The 25444-nt window shown below is 35.6% G+C and overlaps 1 protein-coding gene across 1 annotated transcript in view; it reads right to left on the bottom strand.

Annotated features, from left to right (window-relative positions):
* The window catches only part of arhgap39 (Rho GTPase activating protein 39), a 57028-nt gene that overhangs the window by 28323 nt on the left and 3261 nt on the right, over positions 1–25444 (bottom strand). Inside the window, exon 2 of the mRNA XM_051875514.1 lies at positions 1167–1553. Within this exon, the coding sequence (XP_051731474.1) occupies positions 1167–1553 (387 nt within the window). The remainder of the gene's footprint in view (positions 1–1166; positions 1554–25444) is intronic.

The following is a 25444-nucleotide window of genomic DNA, read 5'->3' as shown; positions in this document are numbered from 1 at the left end:
AATATAAAGTCAGAATTGAGTTATGAAGTCAGAATTGCGAGTTATAAAGTCAGAATTATGAGATATAAAGTCAGAATTGCGAGATATAAAGTCAGAATAGCTTGTTACAAAGTCAGAATTGCTTGTTATAAAGTCAGAATTATGAGATATAAAGTCAGAATTGCGAGATATAAAGTCAGAATTGCGAAATATAAAGTCAGAATTGAGTTATGAAGTCAGAATTGCTTGTTATAAAGTCAGAATTATGAGATATAAAGTCAGAATTGCGAGATATAAAGTCAGAATTGCGAAATATAAAGTCAGAATTGAGTTATGAAGTCAGAATAGCTTGTTACAAAGTCAGAATTGCTTGTTATAAAGTCAGAATTATGAGATATAAAGTCAGAATTGTGAGATAAAAAGTCGCAATGACCTTTTTAATTTTTTTATTTAGTGGCTTCCATACATAAGAGACTTCTTTCGGAAACATTTAAAAATCTTAATTATTCCTAACTTTTGGCCAATAGTGTGTGTTATTGCTAAAAAAAAAAAAAAAAGTTACTTCTCCAGGAAGAAAATAATGATAATTTTCAGACACTTGTGCTCTACTCAACATAAAGAAAATCAACATACTCTACAGAAAATACATACTATATACTGCAAAAACAGCATGTATTGAATTGTCACATATACTGTAGTCGAGACAGGAAACTATTTATTTCTGGTCCAGTCAAGCTATCAAAACCACTTACAGCGATGATCTAATGAAACAAATAAAATCAAGAGTTGTCTGACTTTAAGAGCGACTGAAGACTGACTGAAATGGGTCGCACTATTGGACAGGGATGTGGAAGTTCACATGGTCAAATTAAATGAGATCTGACTTCCACCGATGTCGTCTGGGTCTCAGCGATGCTCAGGGTGAAATTAAAAGGGATTCTGGGATGTTTTCACAGTTCCTCCAAGGATCGACATAATAGATCCTCTTTAAAATAGGCCTATAAATAATCACCTAATTATTAAACGCAGTTTGAAGCAGAAATGTTTAAAAACCTAGTGTACTTTTTGTATTCTAATAAATTTGATTGTAATTTTCTCCTTGTATCCTTTTATTAAGGAAAAACACAGTATTTGATCAATTTAAAAAGTTTTTTGTTAATGCGCTTCAACTAAATTTTTCAACTCACCTCTCTCCCTCCTCGGCGGTGGACGTCTTCTCCTCCTGCTCCTGTGATGATGTGGTGCTGACGGCGCTGCGGGCGGGGCTGCTGTCGGCGGAGGCACTGGTCGTCGTAGCAGTGGGCGGAGCCATGTTGGTGTTCTGCTTGAGGGTTTGTAGTTTGGCGAGGGGGATGATGTCACAGCTGTGTGGGCGGTGCCAAACGGTGCGCTGGGTAGAAGCATTATAGTAGTAGAATCGGGACGTTTTGGAGTCGAAAAGCTCCCACCACTGGTCCTGTCCACTGCGTTTGATCCGCACACCCGCCGGGGCATCCCAAACACACTCGCCCGTGAGCAGGTTGGCGTACATGCGCTCCCGGGTGCGCGGCTCGATGATTTCCACCCATTCCAACCTAAACACACACAAACATACAGAAACATGCTTTATACTCTGTAATAATTAATTAATGAAGCACACAAAATCTGGAAAGAACATGTCTGGTCATATTTCTACTTTTTGAACAGTGAGAATTTTAGAATTCTAAAATAATTTATGAAAATTAAACATTTCTTTCTCTGAAAATTATTGTTGCTGTAAAGCAAAAAAAAAGTAAAGATATAAAAATGTGTAAATAATATATATATATATATATATATATATATATATAGTCAAACTAAAATGTATTCAGATACTTTGAACATTTCATTCATTAATACAGTTTATTCACTATAGTTTAAAAAATGGTAATAAAATATGACAAGCTTTTAAAATTAAACTGTGTCAGAAAAAATTAATCTTAATTATGTCAGATAACACTTAAGCAAAAAATGGTCATGAAGAATTTTTGGGTATAATATGTCACAGTTTATTTTATTTTGCTATCCTCACTTACATAAATGAACTTTAGTGTCCTGCACACACTAGTAAAAAAATATCAAAAATATCAAAAATGTCTGAATAATTTTTGGTTTGACTATATACACACACACACACACACACACACACACATATATATATACATATAGTCATATTTTTAGAATTAAGATTTTTTTTTTTTTTTTTTTTTTAGAGGAAATGTAATTTCTCTGAAATTACTGTAATATATATATTAATTACAGTAATGACAATCTAACAAAAACCATTAATAATAAGCAATAGAGAAAAGAATTTTAATGTCAGTTACAAGTTTTTTTGTTGCTTCAACAGTAATATTTTTAGAATTAAGACATTTTTATTTTTTTTCACTGAAATCCTGGTTTCTGTAAAACAAAAATAAAGATAATTGATCTAACTATGTATATTAAGATATATTTAAATATTGTCATTCCAAAACATCATAAATGTTCTTTATGCATACTCTTTCATTCATTCATTTTTTTTTTTTTAAATCTTAAAAATAAAAAATAAAAGCAAAATGAAAAAAATGTTTTCGAGTGTAATTTGACTCGGATATGTTTTTGTGAGATGCACCCGTATACAGAAAGAGAAAACCATGATGTCAGAGAGGACAGTCATGCAGGAGTCATCGTGATTTCTCATATGAGTCACGTATTACATTCAGGATGTTTCCTTACCAGCATCATCAGTGTGTGTGTGTGTGTGTGTGTGTGTGTGTATGTTTAGTTGGTAACGATGTTAGTCTGTTTGTACGGTGTGTGATATACAACATAAACATCAAACCAAATGCTTGTTTCATAAGATCATTTTGCATTTGTTTACATTTTCCATAATTTATTAGTCTGAATAAAACATTTAATAACATCTTAAAACTTAAATATAAAAACTAAAAAGATTTTGATATTTTTTAAGCGAATATGTTAGTGCTGAAGGTCTACATGTTCAAAACAGAAACAAAGACATTCCCCCTACAGCCCGTGTGTTTATCTGTGTTCAGGTTTTATTTTCATTGTGTGTGTGTGTGTGTGTGATAATCAGCTCCGTTAATCCCATAGTAAATTTCTTCTGATCCTATAATCAAATCTAATCTGCTCTAATCCAGGATAACCTGATCGCTCAAATCCTGCTGAAAGCATTTTTGGGAAGCTTGTCAGAGGGGATGCTGGGTAATTCGATCTGTCTGGATCTTCCATCTGAATGTGCTGAAGCATATGATCAGATTCCACTCCTCAGGATTTCAATATGTTCACCTAATGGATCTTCACATAAACGTGTTATTCAGGAAGTGCTTCGGCGTCTATTCATAAGAGAAGTGCTTGAGACTCAATTTTCTGGAGATCACGGTTACGTTCGACTGGAATGCAGTACTTGAGTACTAGATATACTGTACAGTGACAGCTATTTAAAAAAAAAAAGCGTGTGAAACCAAAAGGCACCAGCGTTGGAAAAAATTACTTTAAAAGTAATGCGTTTCAATATTGCGTTACTTCCTAAAAAAGTAACTAATTGCGATACTTAGTTACTTTTTATGGAAAGTAATGCGTTACATTTCTTTTGCATTACTTTTTCTCACCTGGACTGGGCTTGCTTGTTTGTTTTTTAATAACAAAAACTCCCCAAAGTTTTATTTTTGGCAAATGTAAAGGCCCTTTGACATCAGTAAGTTCAACACTCCAACTTCAGCAATAAAAACAAAAAAACTAAACACAAATGTGATATTTATCTAAAGTCATTTTTGCTTATTCCTATGGTTGAATTGGATTAGGGAAGGTCAACAGCAAAGACATTGGTTAATAAAGTGAGATTAAATCCATGAAGTATATTTATGTTATTTAACATGTTTAATTATTGCAGGTTTGCGTAATATTTGCGTATCACTGTTTTTATTCATTTTGAGGAATACTCAATCTGTTTTTGTGCAAGTGAGATGAGTAAATGCATGCTCACATTTAGGACACTGTTTTCAACTAAAAATGGAAAACTTTTTATGCGTTTTGGCAGTTCATTTACACGACAACTGCATTTTGGGGGCGTGAAAACGCAAGCTTTTGAAAATGGGTTTCAAAGTGCAAATTTTTGACAAACAATAGCCTTACCATGTAAACTACAAAAACGTGAATTTGTGAAAACGCGGTCCGTCGTGCGCATACGTATTACGTGTTCAGTCTTTAGGCGCGTAGTGTTTCTTTAAAAAGTGACTGCCATCTACTGGCCTGGCAGCAGAATACAGCGTTTTTAGTTGTTTTCACTGATCCGTGTGAACGGGGATCGTTTCACAAAACACAAAGTAAAAACGTTTCCGTTTTTAGTACACCGTTGTCATGTAAACGTACCCTTAGTTTACAACTACAATAAACAACGTTCACACTGCGCAGGAGAACTTTCCCTATAAATGGGAAAACAAAGTAACTTGCATTACTTATTTGAAGTAACTTAAAGTAATTTAAAATTACTTTACTAGTAACTTAAAAACGCAATCTGATTATGGAACTCGCGTTACTTGTAATTACTTGTAAATAAAATGTATCATGTTTTCCACAAAAATATGACTGTTTTCAGCACTGATAATAATCAGAAATGATTCTTGAGCAGCAAATCAGCATATTAGAATGATTTCTGAAGGATCATGTGACACTGAAGACTGGAGTAATGATGCTGAAAATTCAGCTTTGATCACAGGAATAAATTACATATTACTGTATATTCACATAAAATTTACAATTTTAAATTGGAATACTATTTCACAATTTTTACTGTACTTTTTAATCAAATAAATGCAGCCTTGGTGAGCAGAAGAGACTTCTTTCAAAAACATTTAAAGAATTTTACGAACCCCAAATTTTGAATAGTGTTTGAATTTTTAATCCAATTTTTGGTTTAAAAGTTTTGCCAATTAAATGATCAAGAAAGAGATATATGAATATGACCTCAATCATCACAGTGGAAGTGTAACGTCTAGTTAAGCACATTGCATTGTGGGACACATGATCTATTGAAGATCGTTTTCCCTTTGAATTAAGCTTATTTTTTCCGACCCCACTGACAAATATTTGCTCTTGTTTTAAAGCATTAACTCACTTCATTTTTCAGAAAACGAAACTTAATAATCTTATGTCGTTTTGCTTCTCAAGTAAATGTATCTTGATTTAAGAATGTTCAGATATTTGTGCTGGAAAACAAGACAAAAATACTTAAGAAGACGTTTATACAGTGTAGCCTGGAGTTTATTAAAAGGTAACATTAGTAATTGTTTAAACCCTCTCAATGTAATGTTTGATGAATGTGATCTTACGGGTGGAGTCGAGCAGATGCACTGCTATTGATTGACAGGCTTTCTGCTGCAGTGCCGTTAACAGCCTCCATCTGCAGCAATTACTGACCGCGCTTTACAAAGACGCCCTTTACAAGGTGCCACTAATCATGCAGCAGGATTTAAAGCTGTCACTCAAACACGCTGCCGCCATTCACCGAGCGGTCAAGACGACCACAAAATGCAGCAGGTGAAATCGCAGAGCCAATGTATATAATGCAGCACCTTCAACTGTGACAAATAACACAATTATTTATATCAGAAATGTGCCGTATGAGTACACTTATTTCAAAAGAGCATAAAAATGTTTTGCATTCTCAAAAATGACACTTTATCCTTCAGTCCAGATGCAGCTGCATTATTGTCTTCCTGAGACACACTGCAAAAATGATCTTCCTCAGTATTTTGTCTTGTTTTTCAGCACAAGTATCTAAAAATTCTTAAAGGCACAATATGTAAGATTTTTGGATTCAAATATCCAAAAACCGCTAGAACAGTGTTATATATTTTGTTGACTTGTGTACTTACATTATTACAAATGTTTCCAAGAATGTTTTAAATCCAGAGAAATAAGCAATTTTAACCAGAACACGGACCGTGTCCATGCGTCGTCTATCAATGACATCGTACCCGCGTTACCCTCGATTGCTGCTTTTATTTTGTAGAAATCATGGAAACACCAAAGATCCTTTATGTGTTTTTATTAGACAGGTGAGCAACTGTTTGGATACATTCATAGACAGAAAACTAATCATGTTATATAGCTCAACACAGTAAGTCTTATTGTTTAAATCTCATTTTCTTGATTTACCGCGAGTACCATGTTTTACCATGCCTAATATCGATCTAGCTCACTGAAGTGTGAAACAAGTGTCTCATAGCAGCCGCCGAGCGAATGCAGAGTAGCATTATAACAACTTTCAACACACAAATGTATCTAATATGATAAAACAGCGCTGCTTTACTCAACATATGCTTGACCAGAAGAAGCGGAAGCAGTCGTCTGCGGCATAATAAAAGTCCCGCTGCTCTCGAGACGTGTGTCGCGCTCGTCTCTCATTAGCAATCGCTCCAGCGGCCTCGTTTTGCTCCAACGGCTTTCAGCCACACCCTGCTTCATACTACAGTAATGTTAATAAATCTTTAATATATTAGTTCATCCATGAATATGATTTCTGTCTGAGCCCTGCCGGATTCTTTCGACCAGCTGTAGACGCGAAGACAACACCTCCCATGATTCCCATGAAAAGCTACGCCTTTGTTTTGAATAAGCGACCTCTAGCGGCCAAAAATAACATATTGTGCCTTTAAATCAAGATATTTACTTGAGAAGCAAAATGAGAGATATTAAGTCTTGTCTGAAAAAAAAAAAAAAAAAAAAACGTACAAAATTAAGCGAGTTTAAACTTAAGACGAGAAAAAAAATATCTGCAGATGGGGTCAGGAAAAAAAATATTATGGGAATAAATATTATTTTTCTTACCCCTTTGGCAAATATTTCTTAAGCATGAAGTCACTTAATTTTTATACATTTTTCATTAAACAAGACTTAGAGATGCACGAATACAAAATTTCTCCAATAGCCAATTATTATTCAGAATATTTGCAGATGCTGATACAGGAAAAAAATCTCTCCCAAATAATACTGCAAATTATACAGGAAACCCTCTCATTTAGTGCACTATAATATTAGATGTTAAAATTAACAACAGAGGTATTATATTCAACTGCTGTTTATTTTCATATATAATAATTACAATCAAAAACTGAAATGTTTATTCAGTTGCACATAAGGTAGTTTTCATAAGCAACTTGTCTTCATGACAAATTTATTCAAGCATACGTATATAATTAACAGTAAATAAGCTCCTCTCTAGTGTTTTTATAGCTAACTAACGAACTATAAACATCGGATAACTTTCCTGAGGTAAATGCAACGTTGTTCACAAGCTGTTTTACTGACATCTTTCCGCGGTTGAAACACTGATTAAGCGATTACATGAGACATATGATACTAATTTCGGAAAGTTGTACTGTATCTTTCAACATACCTTCTGATATTCATGCGTGTTTTCCGAGATACTACTTATTAAAGTGGAAGAAAAAACTCGCGCTGCCATTTGAACCAAAGACTGAGGCGCCACGGCGATCCGTCACGTCACATTTAAGAGCGCCAAAAAGCCATTTATTGTTTGACTTTCGTGATAAAATGGACAGAATTTGAAAGATGAGACTTTCTTACTTCTCAGAAGTAACAAAACACAAAGCTCTTTGCGATTATTGGATAGAATTCGCGCTACAAATACTGTTTGGTGTAGGAAAAAAACCGCGGACCTGGCAACCTTGTCTTAAACTACGGGTGATTCATAGGGTCAAATAGAGCTTGCTTTAACGTCACTATTTTTTAACTGTTAATGCGTTAAATCAAGTAAATATTGATTTTAGTATGTTTAGATATTTGTACTGGGAAAACAACACAAAAATACAGAGGAAGAACATTATTTTTTGCAGTGCAGAAGGTCAAAGGTCACATGGTGACCATCTTCTCATCAGTCTATTAACCTCTCCAGCTCCTTTTTATCCATTATTCTTTCTGTGACCTGGCCTTTACCTCTCTCACCGATTCTATATATAGAGATATCTTCATCTGTCCTTCATCTCTACAGATAAACCAGAGCACAGGGATTTAATGTGATGAAAATGCTCCGCAAATGACAATGAGAGTTTATCTGATAACAGGAGAAAGAGTTAAACACTGACTTGTGTCTTCAGGCTTCTACAGACTCATAAATCATCACTTAAGAGCCTCGTAGCAAACCTTCAAAGGTTTATACAGTATCGCTAAAAATCAATTTCTCTGTGTAGGATACAAGGGATTTTTACTTCTCTGCAACCCGACTGTTGCTCTTCACAGAAAATGAGAGAAAGAACAGGCAGAATTCGGAGAAAATGAAACAGAGAGAGAGAGAGATCCTCAGTGAAGTGAGACGGATGCTGGTATTACACCCATAATTCTCCATGTTCTTCACCTTGGCCGCAAACCTCATTTTAAAGACTGCACACTGTTATTAATGGTGTTCGCTTGAGTCGAGCATCACCTCAGCTCATACTCATGGTTATGGATTTAAACTGACCGCTCACACTAAGCATTAAATGCTTGTGCTACAGACATGAATGACATTTGTGAGCAACCGCCTTGCAAGCACCTAATAATGCCCTAGCAACCACCCAGAAATCCCTACTAACTGCATAGCAGCTTCCTAGCAACAATCTAGAAAATCCTAGAAACCATACAGCAACATTGTAGCAGCCACCCAGTAATCCCTAGTAACCACAGAGCAGGGCCCTAGCATCCACCCAGAATATCCTAGTAACAACATCCTAGCCACCACCCAGAATACCCTGGGAACTGAATAGCAACACCGTAGCAACAATCCAAAATTTCCCTAGTAACCTCAAAGCAACATCTAAGCACCCACTCAGAAATCCCTACTAACACCCTAGCAACAATCTAAAATATCATAGAAATCATACAGCAGAGTTGTAGCAGCCACTCAGTAACAACATAGCAATGCCCTAGCACCCACCCAGAATATCCTAGTAACAACATAGCAACATCCTAGCAACCACCCAGTATTCTCTAGTAACCTCAAAGCAGCATCCAAGCACCCACCCAGAAATCCCTAGTAACAGCCTCCTAGCAACCTCCCAGACTACCACAGGAACCGCAGAGAAACACCCTAGAAACTACCCAAAATTCCCTAGTAACCACCTAGCAACATTCTAGCAACCACTTAGAATATTCTAGCAACTGCATTGCAACGTCCTAGCAAGCACCTATAATTCCTTAGTTACCTCAAAGCAATTTCCAAGCACCCACACAGAAATCCCTAGTAGCTGCATAGCAACCTCTCAGAATACCCCAGTAACCTCATAGAAACACCCTAGAAACTAACCAGAATCCCATAGTAACCACTTAACAACATTCTAGCAACCACCTAGAATATTTTATTAACTGCAAGCACCAAGAATTTCCTAGTTACCTCATAAAAAACAACCAGAAATCAATGTCCTAGAATCCCAGAATACCTTAGTGACCACATAGCAACACCCTAGAAACTACCTAGAATTCCCAAGTAACCACTTGGCAACATTCTAGCAACCTCCCAGAACTCCCTAGCAACTGCATAGCAATGTCCTAGCAAGCAACTAAATTTCTCCAGTCAACTCATAGCAACATACCAGCAACCACCCAGAATACCTTAGTGACCACATAGCAACACCCTAGAAACAACCCAGAATACCTTAGTAACCACTTAGCAACATTCTAGCAACCACCCAGAATTCCCTATAACTGCCTTGTAGCATTGCCCTAGAAACTACCCAGAATTCCCTAGTAACCTTGTAGCAACACTCTAGCAACCACCCAGAATACCTTAGCAACCACATAACAACACCGTATAAAAACTACCCAGAATTCACTAGTAATGACTTAGAATTCCCTTATAATTGTATAGCAGCATTCTAACAACCACCAAGAATACCTTAGTGACCACATAGCAACGCCTTAGAAACCACCCAGAATACCTTAGTAACCACTTGGCAACATTCCAACAACCAGAATTCCCTAGTAACTGCATAGGAACATGTAAGCACCAATCCAAACACTTTAGTAACTGCATAGCAACTTCCTAGAACCAAATTCCCTAGTAACTTTGTAGCAACGTCCTAGCAACGACCCAGAATTCCCTTGTGACCATGTAGCAACATTCTAGCAACCATCCAGAATACCTTGGTAAGCGCATAGCAACACCCTATAAAACCTACCCAGAATTCACAAGTACCCTCATAGCAATGACCCAGAATTAACCCTAACACCCTAGAAACTACCCAGAATACCTTACTGACCACATAGCAACGCCCTAAACTCTGCCCAGAATACCTTAGAAACCACTTGGTAGCATTCTAGCAACTACCCAGAATTCCCTAGTAACCTTGTAGCAACGTTTGCACATTTGGGCTTAAAGCCCCTCTGCAGCAGGGCACATGTGTTTCTGTGAGTGTGTTTTCCGTTTATGTTCAGCCAGTGATAAAGGTGAAGAAGACAGGATAAAAGAAAGCGGGCAGCAGAGGAAGAGAGTGATGAGTCAATCAGGCCTGCCACCGCCATAAAAGTCAATTAGAAGAACGGACACTGACATCTCATTTCAAACAGAATTAATGGAGCAATCACTGTCCCAAACTCATGAAGTAAAATCTATTTATAGATCAAGATCAAAGAGAATCCAGAACTGAACGGTGAGCTGAACTTCACAGAGAAGAGGGTCGCAAAATACCACCAAAATTAATGAAAAAATAATAATTAACAGAAAATGGTTCTGAAAGGAGGTGCTAATAAACCTTCTGAAAATCTTGTTCACCCCCCTCAGGAGGTCAAATTAAATATTATCTGGGACTAAACTGAATGAAACTAAATATTACACTAAAAATGTGGTGTAGAATTTACTTTAAAACAATTTTTTGACTCAAAAATAATTACAAAGAAATGGCAAGTAACGCATTGAATTTTGACATTTTTAAACTACTTTTGAAAAGTATTTTATTGTTGAATGTGCTCCAAAAATCTTTGTTTTAACTAAATCATTTTTACAGAGTAGTTTGTGCTTATTTGTTAAATTTTAATTTCCTGCAAATCAAAGGAAAAGCAAAACAAAACAATAAAAATATAACAAAAACAATAACTTTGGTATAGACAGGTGTATTTATTTTCATTTAATTAATTGTATATTTTTATAATTTTAATATTAATTTAATTAATATTATTATTATTACTATAATCTAAAAAAAATTTACATTAAAGACTGAAATAGTATTTTATTGTAAAATGTACTCCAATAATCTTTGTTTTAACAACTTTGAAAAAGCATTTTTTACAGTGTAGTTTGTGCTTATTAATACAATTTTATTTCCTGTAAATTAAAGAAAAAATATATATAACCAAAAAAAAACAATAACTGGTGTATTTAGTTTAATTTAATTAATTGTATAACCTTTAATTTAATTATTATTGTTATTGCTATGAAAAATCATTGTTTACTGTGTAGTTTATGCTTATTGAAGGTCAAAATGAGAATTATGTGTTATTGCGAGTGGACCGTTTCTCTCAGCTCTCTTCCACAGACATAATCTGACACCTCGACCTACTGATCATCATTTATCCTAATAAAACTTCTCTCACCGCCTCAGATTCCTCAGATATGTGTCGCAGTAGCTCTACATTCACCCTGACCTTCACACAAGCTGAGAAACCTGGAGAAAACGGACAGATTCTTGATCCGCGTGTGTGACTGACAGTGAACAGACTGAATCTGAATTATAGCGCATATACAACAGAAACACATTTAGAGGTCGACCGTTACAGGTCTTTCAGTGGCTGGTGGAGATATCTGGTAAAACAATGGTGCTATATAGTGCTAGTACTGATATTCATGATATATGGATAATGCACATGCAGTCAATCATTATCTCAAAATAAACCACAGAAGGATCATCAGGAAGGGTCTTAATTAATTCACTTTGTAAAGGGTTTGTTTTGCAATAATGGCTGGCCGACTGTATGTGCATAAATATATATTTACTCAGAATTAACATGACTCATAAACAGAATATTTGCTTTGAAAGTGCAGTTAGGAACTGACACAATGAAAAGCGAAAGCATATACTGACCGAAATATCAGTCTTTTAGCATATTAGAAAGACTAAAGTAAGTGTGAACTGGTGACTGTAAGGCTGATTAATCAGTCAATATTTTAATATGGCCATTTTAATATTATTATCAGGTTCAGCCAATAACTGTTCCATGTTTTGGAGATTACCACAGAAGTTGTCATTGGATTACGTACATCTTTTTTTTTTTTTTGAATTTCGAGCTCATTTAGTTTCAGCGAATTGTGTCTTTTTTGCGATCATTAAAATGTATCACAAAAACATATACACATAAAATGGGGTACAAATGTCTGAACACATGATATTTATTTTCATTTGAAGGAGCTAGCTATATGCGGAATTCAGAAAACCTTGTTATTAGCGACACCGGTGGCCGTTAAGTGAACTGCAGCCAGCAACTTATTGCTCGTACTCGCACACGTAACATACAGGAGACTGAACGTGATTCAAGACCCTGATATACTCACGGCGAAGTTCTTTTTCAGTCTTTGCTTAGAAGTACAAAGAAGTTGGAAATATCTTTGCAGCGATATACTGTTAATGAACATCCAGACGCCGTCCACACTGCTGAGAGCAACGTTTAGATAAATATATAAATATGTGCGGCGCGCTTTCCTCTCAATAACAAAATAAACACAACAAAAATTTACCACTTTATTACAACTTCAATTCTTAATATAAAGCAGCTCTCCTATATGTACATGTTTTTACTCGTGTCTGACCTTGATGGACTGAACAGAAGAAATGAGCCAAAAAAGATTTCCATGTCAAAGAGTTTCAGAACCACACCCACCTATTACATCATCACCACAGACTAATGGTAGTTCGAAAGTGTTTTTCAGCCTTTTCTGGAAAGTTCGCATTGGAAAGCAGTTTCGAACCCCAGAAACAAACTCCAAAGGACTTCATTTTGGCTTGTTTTTGTTCGAAGTTTGTTTGCTTTTACTGAGGTGGACATTATTATCTGTCCATTACATCATCTGTCCTAAAATTACATTGCTGTGTAACTAAGTTTTATTAGTTGTGTTTGCTAAGTCAATCACTTTTACTATTGCTCTCATTCTTTGGGTTAACGATTTACACAAATCACAAAGCCATTATAATCTTGCATCTAATGTAATTTTTGTTACTCGCTCCTTCTCTGATGTGACTTAGACTTTGTGGTCTATTGTGTAATATTAACTATAGCAAACTTTTAGCACTGACTCCATGCAAATTGTCAGTGCATTAGCGAATTCAAAGATCAGTTGCAGGTGAACAGAAAATACAGCTGATCTCATTCTCCCATGACTTTGCTTTTACACACCCCAAATAATCTGTCCGCTGAGATTTGGACAATACTGTAACAAAATTTTCTGGAAATGTACATGTTAATTATTTCTCACTGCATCCTGTGGGATTACTGATTCACTTTCAAGTAATCCCACACAAACATGCAGGCCATTGGCTGTCTGACGGCTCCAGCACCGCGCAGCCCTTAGCAACTGCAGGCATGATTGACAGGAGGATTCACCACGGCCCGAGAAACACCCAAAGTCCTGAGGGAGGCTCATTTTTATCAGCTATTCTGATTTCACATGTTATTTCTCCATCTTGGCATTGCATTGGTCTGCAGACACCCTAACAACTAAGACAAATGTTCATCTTGTGCACCGATGCTTCAATATTGTCTATACCAAGAGTCACATGATCAATGTCTCATTCACTTACATTTGATTAGAAATAGTCCACTCTCAGCAGAATTGAGATGTTGAGATGTTCGCTAACAGTAAACCAATGAAAAGTTATTTCCAACTTCTTTTTACCCCTACATAGGGGTCAAACGGATCGTAGTTGATCTGTGATCTGTACAAATGCGGTGCGGCACGCATGTGATTCGAGGATAAATTGCAAAGTTTAACCATCATAGAGTGAAAGTTTAAAATTTGCATGTGTTTTGTCTTGCCAATTTAAACATTCAAGCGATTTTAAACCATTCAAGTGCGAAGATGCGAAAGAGAACTTAATTCAGTACTCGAGCGAGTTTCAAATACGAGTTTCTTAAACAAACACATACACACAAAATTATGTGAAAATACCGGTCTCGACAAGTATTCACAGTAGGTTATGTCTTAAGTAGTGCTGTCAAAATTAGCATGTTAACGCATGCGATTAATTTTTTAACGCATTAATAATATTTAACACAATTAACACAGCATCTGTTTTTTCTGTCATAATTTGGCTAGCGTTACATTATATGATCACGTTCTTATTCACGCAAATGCTTTTAAAGGTGCAATATGTAAAATTTTCTGTCCGCTAGAGGTCGCTAGAGGCCTATTCAAAACAAAGGTGTAGTTTGATGATGCCAAGTTTGAGAGCGGAATCTTGGGACATGTGGTCTTCACCTCACAGCCGGTGCAAAAGAATAGGGATAGGACTCGGGCAGAAATCATGTTCATGGATGCGATTATAAACGTTATTGTAGTATGAAGCAGAGCAGGACTGAGTGTTGTGGGAGCTGAACGAGGACGCTGGAGCGATTGCGCAACACACGCCTCACGAGCAGCGGGACTTTTATTATGACACAGTCGCTGGCGCTGCTTCCACTTTTCCGGTCATGAGTATGAGGTAACACAGCTCTGTTTATCATATTAGATACATTTGAGTGTGTTGAAAATGATGTTATAACGTTACTCTGTGCGTTCGCTCGGCGGCTGCTGTGAGACACTGTTACACACTGCAGTAAACTAGATCGATTTTAGAATATCATATTAAATGCTGGATGGCTTGTGTTGATAAATGGCATGCAATTAATTTTAAAACATTGTATGATGGAGAAAATTCTGTATAACTGTTACTAAAAATAAAGCTGCATCTGATTATGACAAAATAGTGTTTTTCTCTGAGGCATGGTAAAGCATGGTACTCGCAAAAAATCAAGAAAATTAGATTTAAACAATAAGACTAAACGTGTTGAGCTATATAACAATAATTAGTTTTCTGTCTATAAATATCAAAACAGTTGTTCCCTTGTCTATTAAAACATGTAATATATTAAAGCGTCTTTGGCGTTTCCATGGTTTCTACAAAATAAAACCGGAAACCGAGGGTAACGCGGGTATGACGCAATTGACAGGCGACTCCTCACACGTCCCGGAGCCTTGGTTAAAATTGCAGTTTTCTCACGATTTACAAATAGTTGGAAACATATGGGATATTGTAAGTACTCAAGTGATCAAAACATACAACACTGGCCTAGTGGTTTTTGGATATTTTACTGCAAAATTCTTACATATTGCACCTTTAAATCATTCTACTAGCAATTTCTGAGTGCAAATTGTTTCAAAGTAAATCCTAGTGTGCCTGATATGAAATCATAGAGAAATGTCCACACAGCGAAACAACACATGCAATGCCTAGTTAAACTCTCATGTGTTGGACTGGAGACAAATGTTTGAATTGTCTGGCTGCAAACGTGCCATTTGAGGTCTGAAAATAGCGCTTATCAAGGGGCTCCTGCTTTGAGCATCTGTCCGAAAAATACAACTGTCCAAATAAGCATTTCGATCATATTCTGAATGTTAAAGCTGCTATATATATTAAACACACATGCGCACACACACGCTACAGTTGTCTGATTGTATATTCCACGTCCTGATGTACAAATGGCTCTTCCATTCCTGTATTTCTCACAGAGTGTCTGTCCTCCGGTTGTCTTTTCCTGACAGCGCTTCGAGAAATATCTTTAAAGGCCACAAGCCATTTTTGGCATACGTGACATTTTGCAAAGATTCATTAGCCATACAGCTGTTTTGGATGTCTAGACTCTACATTTACAATGACGGATTTTGTGAGAACAGAACACGGAAAGTGCAGGTTATCAGGGAATGATGATGTGATAATTACTGTGAATTTGACATGAATTAATAAATATTCAAATGACTTGCGTTACCCTGGTGCAATTAAACTGGTGAGCAGCACTTACATGATTTGAGGAATCTTTCATGCCTGAAGAACAAACACGAGTTATCTATCTATCTACCTACCTATCTATAAATATCTATGAATATCTATCTATCTGTCTCTTCATCACGGCACCTGTTAGTGGGTGGGATATATTAGGCAGCAAGTGAACATTTTGTCCTCAAAGTTGATGTGTTAGAAGCAGGAAAAATGGGCAAGCGTAAGGATTTGAGTGAGTTTGACAAGGGCCAAATTGTGATGGCTAGATGACTGGGTCAGAGCATCTCCAAAACTGCAGCTCTTGTGGGGTGTTCCCGGTCTGCAGTGGTCAGTATCTATCAAAAGTGGTCCGAGGAAGGAACAGTGGTGAACCGATGACAGGGTCATGAGCGGACAAGGCTCATTGATATCTGGCCCATGTCCCGATCCAACAGACGAGCTACTGAAGCTCAAATTGCTCAAGAAGTTAATGCTGGTTCTGATAGAAAGGTGTCAGAATACACAGTGCATCACAGTTTGTTGCGTATGGAGCTGCATAGACACAGACCAGTCAGGGTGCCCATGCTGACCCCTGTCCACCGCCGAAAGCGCCAACAGTGGACACGTGAGCATCAGAACTGGACCACGGAGCAATGGAAGACGGTGGCCTGGTCTGATGAATCACGTTTTCTTTTACACCACGTGGATGGCCGGGTGCGTCTGCGTCTCTTACCTGGGGAACACATGGCACCAGGATGCACTATGGGAAGAAGGCAAGCCGGCGGAAGCAGTATGATGCTTTGAGCAATGTTCTGCTGGGAAACCTTGGGTCCTGCCATCCATGTGGATGTTACTTTGACACGTACCACCTACCTAAGCATTGCTGCAGACCATGTACACCCTTTCATGGAAACGGTATTCCCTGGTGGCTGTGGCCTCTTTCAGCAGGATAATGCTCCTGACACAAAGCAAAAATGGTTCAGGAATGGTTTGAGGAGCACAACAACGAGTTTGAGGTGTTGACTTGGCCTCCAAATTCCCCAGATCTCAATCCAATCGAGCATCTGTGGGATGTGCTGAACAAACAAGTCCGATCCATGGAGGCTCCACCTCGCAACTTACAGGACTTAAAGGATCTGCTGCTAACATCTTGGTGTCAGATACCACAGCACACCTTCAGGGGTCTAGAGGAGTCCATGCCTCGACGGGTCAGGGCTTTAAATGTGGACCAACACAATATTAGGAAGGTGCTCATAATGTTATGCCTGATCGGTGTATACATTATATATATATATATATATATATACAAACATTCTGCCAATAAGGAGTGGTTCAAATAAATGGGCCTACATGTAGTTTGGATGCTGCCTTACAAGGTATCTGTTTGTTTCAGAACAGAGCTATAACGTCATCTATGTTTTATTGAACCGCGGGGCAACTGTATCCGTGACTCATTTTAGAGGTCTGGAAATTTTGGGCTATTTGGGTTTTTGGGTCAGTCTTATTGGTCAAGAAATCATGGTCTGCAGTCCTGCACACACACACACACACACACACACACATACTGATTTCTTATGGTTCACTACGTACAGAATTCCGAACATTCCAAGCATTGTAAAATTATTCCCCCACAGACTCCCTGGAACCTTCTGTCATTCACACACACACACACACACACACACACACACGGCCTATAGAGACGTTAACACCCTTCCCCCTGCTCATGGATTCACACATCTCAAACAAACCACCTGCTCCATTATTTCAAACACACACACACACACACACACACACACCAAAATATGAAAGGAAATCCAACATTTTGAGTGATCTGACCTTGAAATGCATCTGGAAAACGATGGAAGTGTCAATGTGCGAAACATGAAGGGAAGGTGTGTGTGTGTGTGTGTTAGTGTGAAATCGTTGACTAAAATCCATCCTGATTGAGCCTCTTATTTCCACAAAATAATTCATTTCATAAGCGCGTGTTTAAGTGAATCACACTCTCTCTGCTTTCAGGTTTTCAAAAACGAGCTGATTATGTAGACACACGCATAAAAACTGCAAACACATCCTGCGGCGCTCCTTCACAAAGAAACTTTCATGCCTTTCTGAAAGTTAGCGAGCTTCCTAATGAGATGCTCTTGACACAAAGATCCCAGCAGGCAACACTATTACGCTGCTTCTAAACCTTATTTTAGTCGAGTTTTAACACAGATTCACATGTGTCCTTGTGAAGAAGGCAATCCCATAATGCACTGCAACAACTCATTATCAAAATGTAGATTACAAACATACTTATACTTCATTCAATACTCAAAAGTACAAAAATAATTGCCCAATATTTGCAGGTTGTCTTTATGCTTATGTATCACATTTTTGGTTAATGTCATGTTCATGTCAAACTGAAATCAATTGAGTCGCGTCTCACGGGTGCTTCATATGAACAGCGCTATTTTGCATGACTAATGAATATAATATGATTATTCTCTGTAATATTGTGTCATACAAACTAATGCATCTAGCTGTAGTGCATTAACTCCAACTAAAACTATTAAACTTTTCGACAATTGAAATAAAACTATAAAATATAAATATAAATATCAGATAAAAAAATAAAAAACGTAAATGAAAATTTGTCAACTAACTGAAAGCTGAAGTACTAAATAAATAAATTAATTAATTAATTAATTAAAACTAAAACAAAAAAATAAAGCTAAATAGAAATATTAAAAAATAAATAAATAAATGACAAAAGCATATAAAATTACTAAAATATGAAACTAAAAAATAAAGCTAAATAAATATTAAAAAACACATTTAAAAAAAATAAAGCTAAACAGAAATATTTAAAAACTAATAAAAATGACAAAAGTACATAAAATTACTAAAATATAAAACAAAAATAAATCTAAATAGAAATATTAAAAAACTAAAAATGACAAAAGCACAAAATTACTAAAATATAAAGCAAAAATAAAGCTAAATAGAAATATTAAAAAACTAATAAAAATGACAAAAGTACATAAAATTACTAAAATAAAAAATATAAATATAAATAAAAATATTTAAAAAAACGAAAATAAAAATGACAAAAGCGCATAAAATTACTAAAATATAAAGCATAAATAAAGTTAAATAGAAATATTTAAAAAACAAATAAAATGACAAAAGTACATAAAATTACTAAAATAAAAAATAAATCTAAATAGATATATTAAAAAAAATTTTAAAAAAAATGAAAAAACCTAATAAAATAAATAAAATATAAAGCAAAAACAAAGCTAAATAGAAATTATATATATATATATAAACCAAAATAAAAATGACAAACGCACATAAAATTACTAAAATAAAAAACTAAAATAAAGCTAAATAGAAATATTAAAAAACAAATAAAAATGACAAAATACATAAAAGTACTAAAATGTAAAACTAAAATAAAGCTAAATAGAAATATTTAAAAAAAAAACAAATAAAAATGACAAAAACACAAAATTACTAAAATATATAACAAAAATAAAGATAAACAGAAATATCAAAAACTAATATAAATGACAAAAGCACATCAAATTATTAAATAAAAAAATGAAAATAAAGCTAAATAGAAATATTAAAAAACTAAAACAAAAATGACAAAAGCACATAAAATTACTAAAATATAAAGCAAAAATAAAGCTAAATAGAAATATAAAAAAAACTAATAAAAATGACAAAAGCACATAAAATTACTAAAACTTAAATTAAAACGAAATCTGACAGTATAAAAATAAAAGCTAATTCAAAATAATAATAAATACTATAACAGTAAATAAATACTAAAATGACGCTGAGCTGTACAGCCGATTACAGTAAGTTTTATGCAACACATTCAAAGACGGAAATGTTTGCTCACTAATTCCCATCAACACTTAAACGAGCACACACACACACACACACTCAAGGTGGCTCCTAAAAATAGCAACCCATCAGATTGTGTGTGTGGGAGTGTGTGTGTGGGTTGTGTGACCTCACAGTTAAGGCTAGTTCTATAGACATCAGCATCAGAGCAATCCGCCCCACCAGACAAAGCCATCCCGGCAACAGTATCCTAGCAACCACAGCCTCTGCAATTCCATGACCCCCATATTCCACATCTGTAGATCGGTGAGGACACACACACACACACACACACACACACACACACACACACACACACACACACAGGTATTCTAATAAGGCAAGCAGCGGTCCAAGCTTCAGCTGCTTTGGCGCTCTGATACACACGCCAAACACAGAGGAATTGCAGCGTCTCCCACTCACATACACACACCGTCTCATCCGTTCTCCAGGCGTCTCTTTCTCTGTCTGGCACTCTTTGCTCTTCTCCCATCACTGTCACTTTGAGTCTATAGCTGTGCGAGTCGGACTATCTCGCGCTTATCTGTGTGACAAGACTTTGAATGTAAGAGCTTGCAACTTTTCTTGCTTGAGGGGGAAAAACATAAAACGAGAGGATTGAATTGCTTCAAATTTCAGTTCCACATTTTCCAGAGCACACCGAAAACAATTTAACAAGTACAGATATTGAACCAAGTCCACTTTGCACTTTTCTCTAATTTGTGGTGAAATTGAGCTGCTTTTTTTTTCTCCACGATACACATTATTTCATCAAATGCATCATTAGTCTGGTTGGTTTTTCTCCAACACTCTTTACTTAACACGGACAATCTGGCATGAGCGTCTGTCTGCTGATCTGCAATCTTTCTTGCTGTAATCTGCATATTTTGCATGAGTCATAATAATCAGGCGGCTCGTTATCTCCTCGGGTTTTATTTGAAGTCACTACAGCCTCCGTATCGTCTGTCAGATCAAGAGCACATTAATTACTGACACTTGGACGAATTACATCACGCATTTTTATGTTGAGACTTTCCCTTCCAAAACGTCCCGTGGTTCAGTCTGGCATCAGACATCATGTTTCCTGCATTAATCTGGATTAATAATTAATTCATGCTGTCGCTCTGTGGATGCCCTCACCTCTTGACCGATATATGGGTCGATTTCATGAAGAAGAGACGGGTTAATATTTCACCCCAAAACCAAAAGAAAAAATTATAATTTATATTTTGTTTAAAGAACTATTTTAGTACCATTAAGCTATTTTGTGATAATATTTTATGAAAATTAAGTGCATTCAACCCCAAATTGTCATTACCGTAATGCAATAATATAATAATAATCACATTCTCATGACTGAAATAATCTAAAGAAAATGATTGTGTGGAAATGAGAAATCAATTTTTCCTTGAGCATTTGATATATAAAAGGTCATCGTACTATAAGAATATCCTGTAAGTTTCCGAACTGAAAACTTCCTTGTTAGTCCAATAAAAGCTTTTATTGACACCAGACCCAGCGAATGACTAATGTCATAAATAGGTGAAACTCCGCCTCCACGGAAGAAATCAACGCATACTTCATCATTGCAACATTAGCCCCGCCCACTGGTGTGTTAGTGAGATGAGGAGGAGAGAAGAGCGATACAGGACTAAAATAACATTACCTTTCAAAGGATCCTAATGCAGGAATATGATTATTTATTTTCAACAATGTGAATGTCTCAGTTGAGCTTTATTTATTTGTATTGATATTAATGATTCATGTACAGTCAGATGTTCTTTGTCTGTGTGTCAGTAAATCAAACCAGTGACTAAACGCTCAACTTCACGCTGTTTCTCTTAGTAGATGAGAATAATCTGTATGGTGATTAAATTATATATAAAAAGAAATCAAAGAACGCTCCCTTTACAATCGCTGGAGCTGTCAATCAAACAGCGAGAGTTTATCAGTGACTGAGTTCTGGACTCGCACCAAAACTCCTGTTTTATTCAACAAATCTCTTAGTTACATTGAGTTTGCACTGTTAGTTACGATGAAAGCATTCGTTAGTGTGCAGAAATTGACGAGATCACTGCTTTCATGAGCTCAAGCTACAATGTTTATCACTGCAACCTTTCATGCCGCAATCTAAATATAATGCCATAGATCTAAATGTAATGCAGCACTTTTCACGATTAGTTAACCTTGAGAGCTGTAATAGTAAAAACATGCTAAAAGTTTTCGAGAGAGTAATACTTAGCTATTTCATATGCAAAGATGTTAGCCAATCACAACAGTGGGCGTTTCCACTGAAGTCTCACAGCAGACACGCCCCTTAAAACAGAGCGTTCAAATCAGAGGCAAAAATCAGGGCAGGAAAAATGCCTTTTATTTCTAAATTATGACAATTTGTGATGTAAAAATCATACTAACATTATAAGTGCACCCCAGGAAACATTATAAAACAATAAAACAACGCAGTTCATGACCCCTTTAATTCAATAAAATAAATACTAAAATGATGTATAGTTGTAAATATATTTTACTATTTAAATAATATATATATTTTTCCACATTTGTTTTTGTTTTGTTTTTTAAATTACAGTAATGAGAATTTGGGGGAGGGGTTAATGTATATAATTCTCATTGCTGTAATGCAATAATAATAATAATGAAATCAAATAATAAACAAAATCATTTTGTCTGGAAACATTTTTTTTATTAAATCAGCATAACTTAAATTCATTAAAATAATTACTAAAATTACATAAAATTACAAATATACTTTGCTATTTATATATAATATATATAATATTTTCACTTTGCATTACAGTAATGAGAATTTGGGGTAATGAGAATATATATATAAATTCTCATTACTGTAATGCAAAAAAGTGAAAATATTTTTTAAGAAATATCTATATAAATACGTAGATATTAAAAACAAATATATATATATATATTTGTTTTTAATATCTACGTATTTATATAGATATTTCTTTTTAATGACCCTACATTTATGATTAAACTATCAAAATATGAGGAAAGTATTTTATTTTTTTTTTTTTAAATATTTTAAATATGGGTAAAAAACAAAACACTAAACTTGGTTCAGGTGTTTATCTGACAAAATTATTTGGCAAAAAAAGTTTTATTTTACTATGCAAAATAAAATGCATAAAACCCAAAAAGATCAAGTGAAAAAAAAAAAGCATACATCAGTTATTAATGTTTCATTGGTTCTCTTGTTTTTGCATGTGTTCATAATTTCTTTGTATGACAGCCTGGCTAAAAATTATGTCCGCACAATTTGGCATGTTTCATTGCATTATCATCACAAATAAAACAATTGACTTCAAGCACAACTACGCAACATAAATAAATAAATATTTAAATATATATATATATACACATTGTGAGATTTACCCATAATCTATAAACTAAAAACCGCCTGAGTTGGGATAACAGACATCTAGTTCACTTGACCTTACCTACTTCTCTAAATAATGTTTTGTAGCTTTCATTTTTCATTTAGTTTCATATCTTATATGCTAATCTATAAGTATGCATTACAAATGAGCATGTAGGGGCCGGTCTATTTAAACATCATTAGTGTGATGGAGTGTCTTCATTTGACCTTGCTGAGAAATCTTTCAAAGCACCAGCGGCAGATGACCAGAAGTCATCTGTAAAATTACGCTTATTATCATCATTTTACCGTGACATGCTTGGGTAAACCACCGCTTTATACGAGACAGATCTGTTTTAAGACAGATAGCTCACTTTACATCATCTAAATTATAATGAACAACGAAAACTTCATATAATCAAAAGCTTCGTAGGTAAAAAATGTGAAATTCACTGTCACTCTGATGCACCGAATCTAGCAAGATTCCTTTACCAGCTAGACCAGAATGCAACGCTCCACGTGCCCCTTCTGTAGTGCTGCTCAAACACACTGTGTAATGGGTCGGTCAAGCATGTTTAACAGGGCAGATCGATTCAAATCTCATAGTGTGACTGCCGGTGGCGACCGAAGCACAACAACAGCTTTTCCGACAACAGCGTATTGGTCCTCGTGTGTGATGAAGCTGGAGGGTCAACAGGTTCCTCTTCCTCATTCATTCCAACAGTGTTCCAAACGTTTTTGAGGCAAACCTGTGCATCTTTACCTCTGGAAGTTGCATATTAATTCAGAACTGAACGGAGTTGCAATTTATGCAATTGCTTTCTAATTTTTGTGCAATATGCATCAAATGGAGGGTTTGTTATTGTTAACTACAAATAGTAAACATTGGTTGTTTTTTTTCCCATAAGTCACACGGGTATATTTGTAGCAATAGCCAACAATACAGTGTATGGGTCAAAATTATCGATTTTTCTTTTATGCCAAAAATCATTAGGATATTAAGTAAAGATCATGTTCCATGAAGACATTTTGTAAATTTCCTACCGTAAATATATCAAAAATATGGATATGCATTGCTAAGGACTTCATTTGGACAGCTTTAAAGGCGATTTTCTCAATATTTTGATTTTTTTGCATCCTCAGATTCCAGATTTTCAAATAGTTATTTATTTATGCAGCTTTCAGATGATGTGTAAATCTCAATTTCAAAAAATTGACCCTTATGACTGGTTTTGGGGTCACATAAACAACTGAAAATTAAAAATGCTGCATTGGCAACTAACTGAAATAAAAAGGTCATGGACTAAACTAAAATAACTAAAACTAAAACTAAACTAAACAACTAAAACTGAAATTAAAATTTAAATCAGTTCTTTTTAGTGAATCAAAAAGAAAACCCTAAAAATACTCAAATTAAAACGAAAACTGAAAATATAAAAATTAAAGCTAATTTAAAATATTTAAGTGGCCCTCTCATGCTATCAGATATACATCCAATGTCAAAAACACTTCAATTTTCTCATAATATACATTAAACATCACCTTATTTCACAAAGAGTCTATAAACGATTCGTTCAAAGAGTCGGTTTCTCTAAACCCCTCCTTTCCGAGAGCCTGCTCTGCTCTGATTGGTCAGACGGCCCAGTCTGTTGTGATTGGTCGACTGCTTACAGTGCGTGTCGGAAACAAAACTCCTATTACCATCTGAATTTCAGCTCTTTCTCAGTTCTTGATACACAGCCATACGAACAGTAAAGATGGCGTCAGTTTTACCGTATCAATTCGAGTTCAAGTCCTCGTCCTCTCAGTACTGAAAACAGCATCTTCTCAACATGTCAACAACACGAATCAAGCTACAACTACAGTGTTTGAGGGCGGGGCAAAGGAGGCGCTGTTCAGCCAATGAAGATCATAGGCTGGCATTATGCAAATTTGTTACATTGTTATGTAGGTTTGTAAGACTGGAATTGGTGACGACTCGTTTCGGTAGTTCAGAATCGATTCTTTCTTTTAGGAGAAAATAACTTTATTAGTCGTGCACTTTGATCTTTAAAACTTTTTTACGTTCACAAACAGCTATAACACACTACATGAAAGGTAATATTCGAAAAAGCATAATGGGGCACTTTAATAAACAGTACTGAAATATCTCTGCTGACGCTGTGAGATGAAGGCT

The sequence above is a fragment of the Ctenopharyngodon idella genome, chromosome 20 (genome assembly GCF_019924925.1).
Source record: "Ctenopharyngodon idella isolate HZGC_01 chromosome 20, HZGC01, whole genome shotgun sequence".
Classification (NCBI taxonomy): domain Eukaryota; kingdom Metazoa; phylum Chordata; class Actinopteri; order Cypriniformes; family Xenocyprididae; genus Ctenopharyngodon; species Ctenopharyngodon idella.
This window is presented reverse-complemented; position numbering and strand designations above follow the sequence as displayed.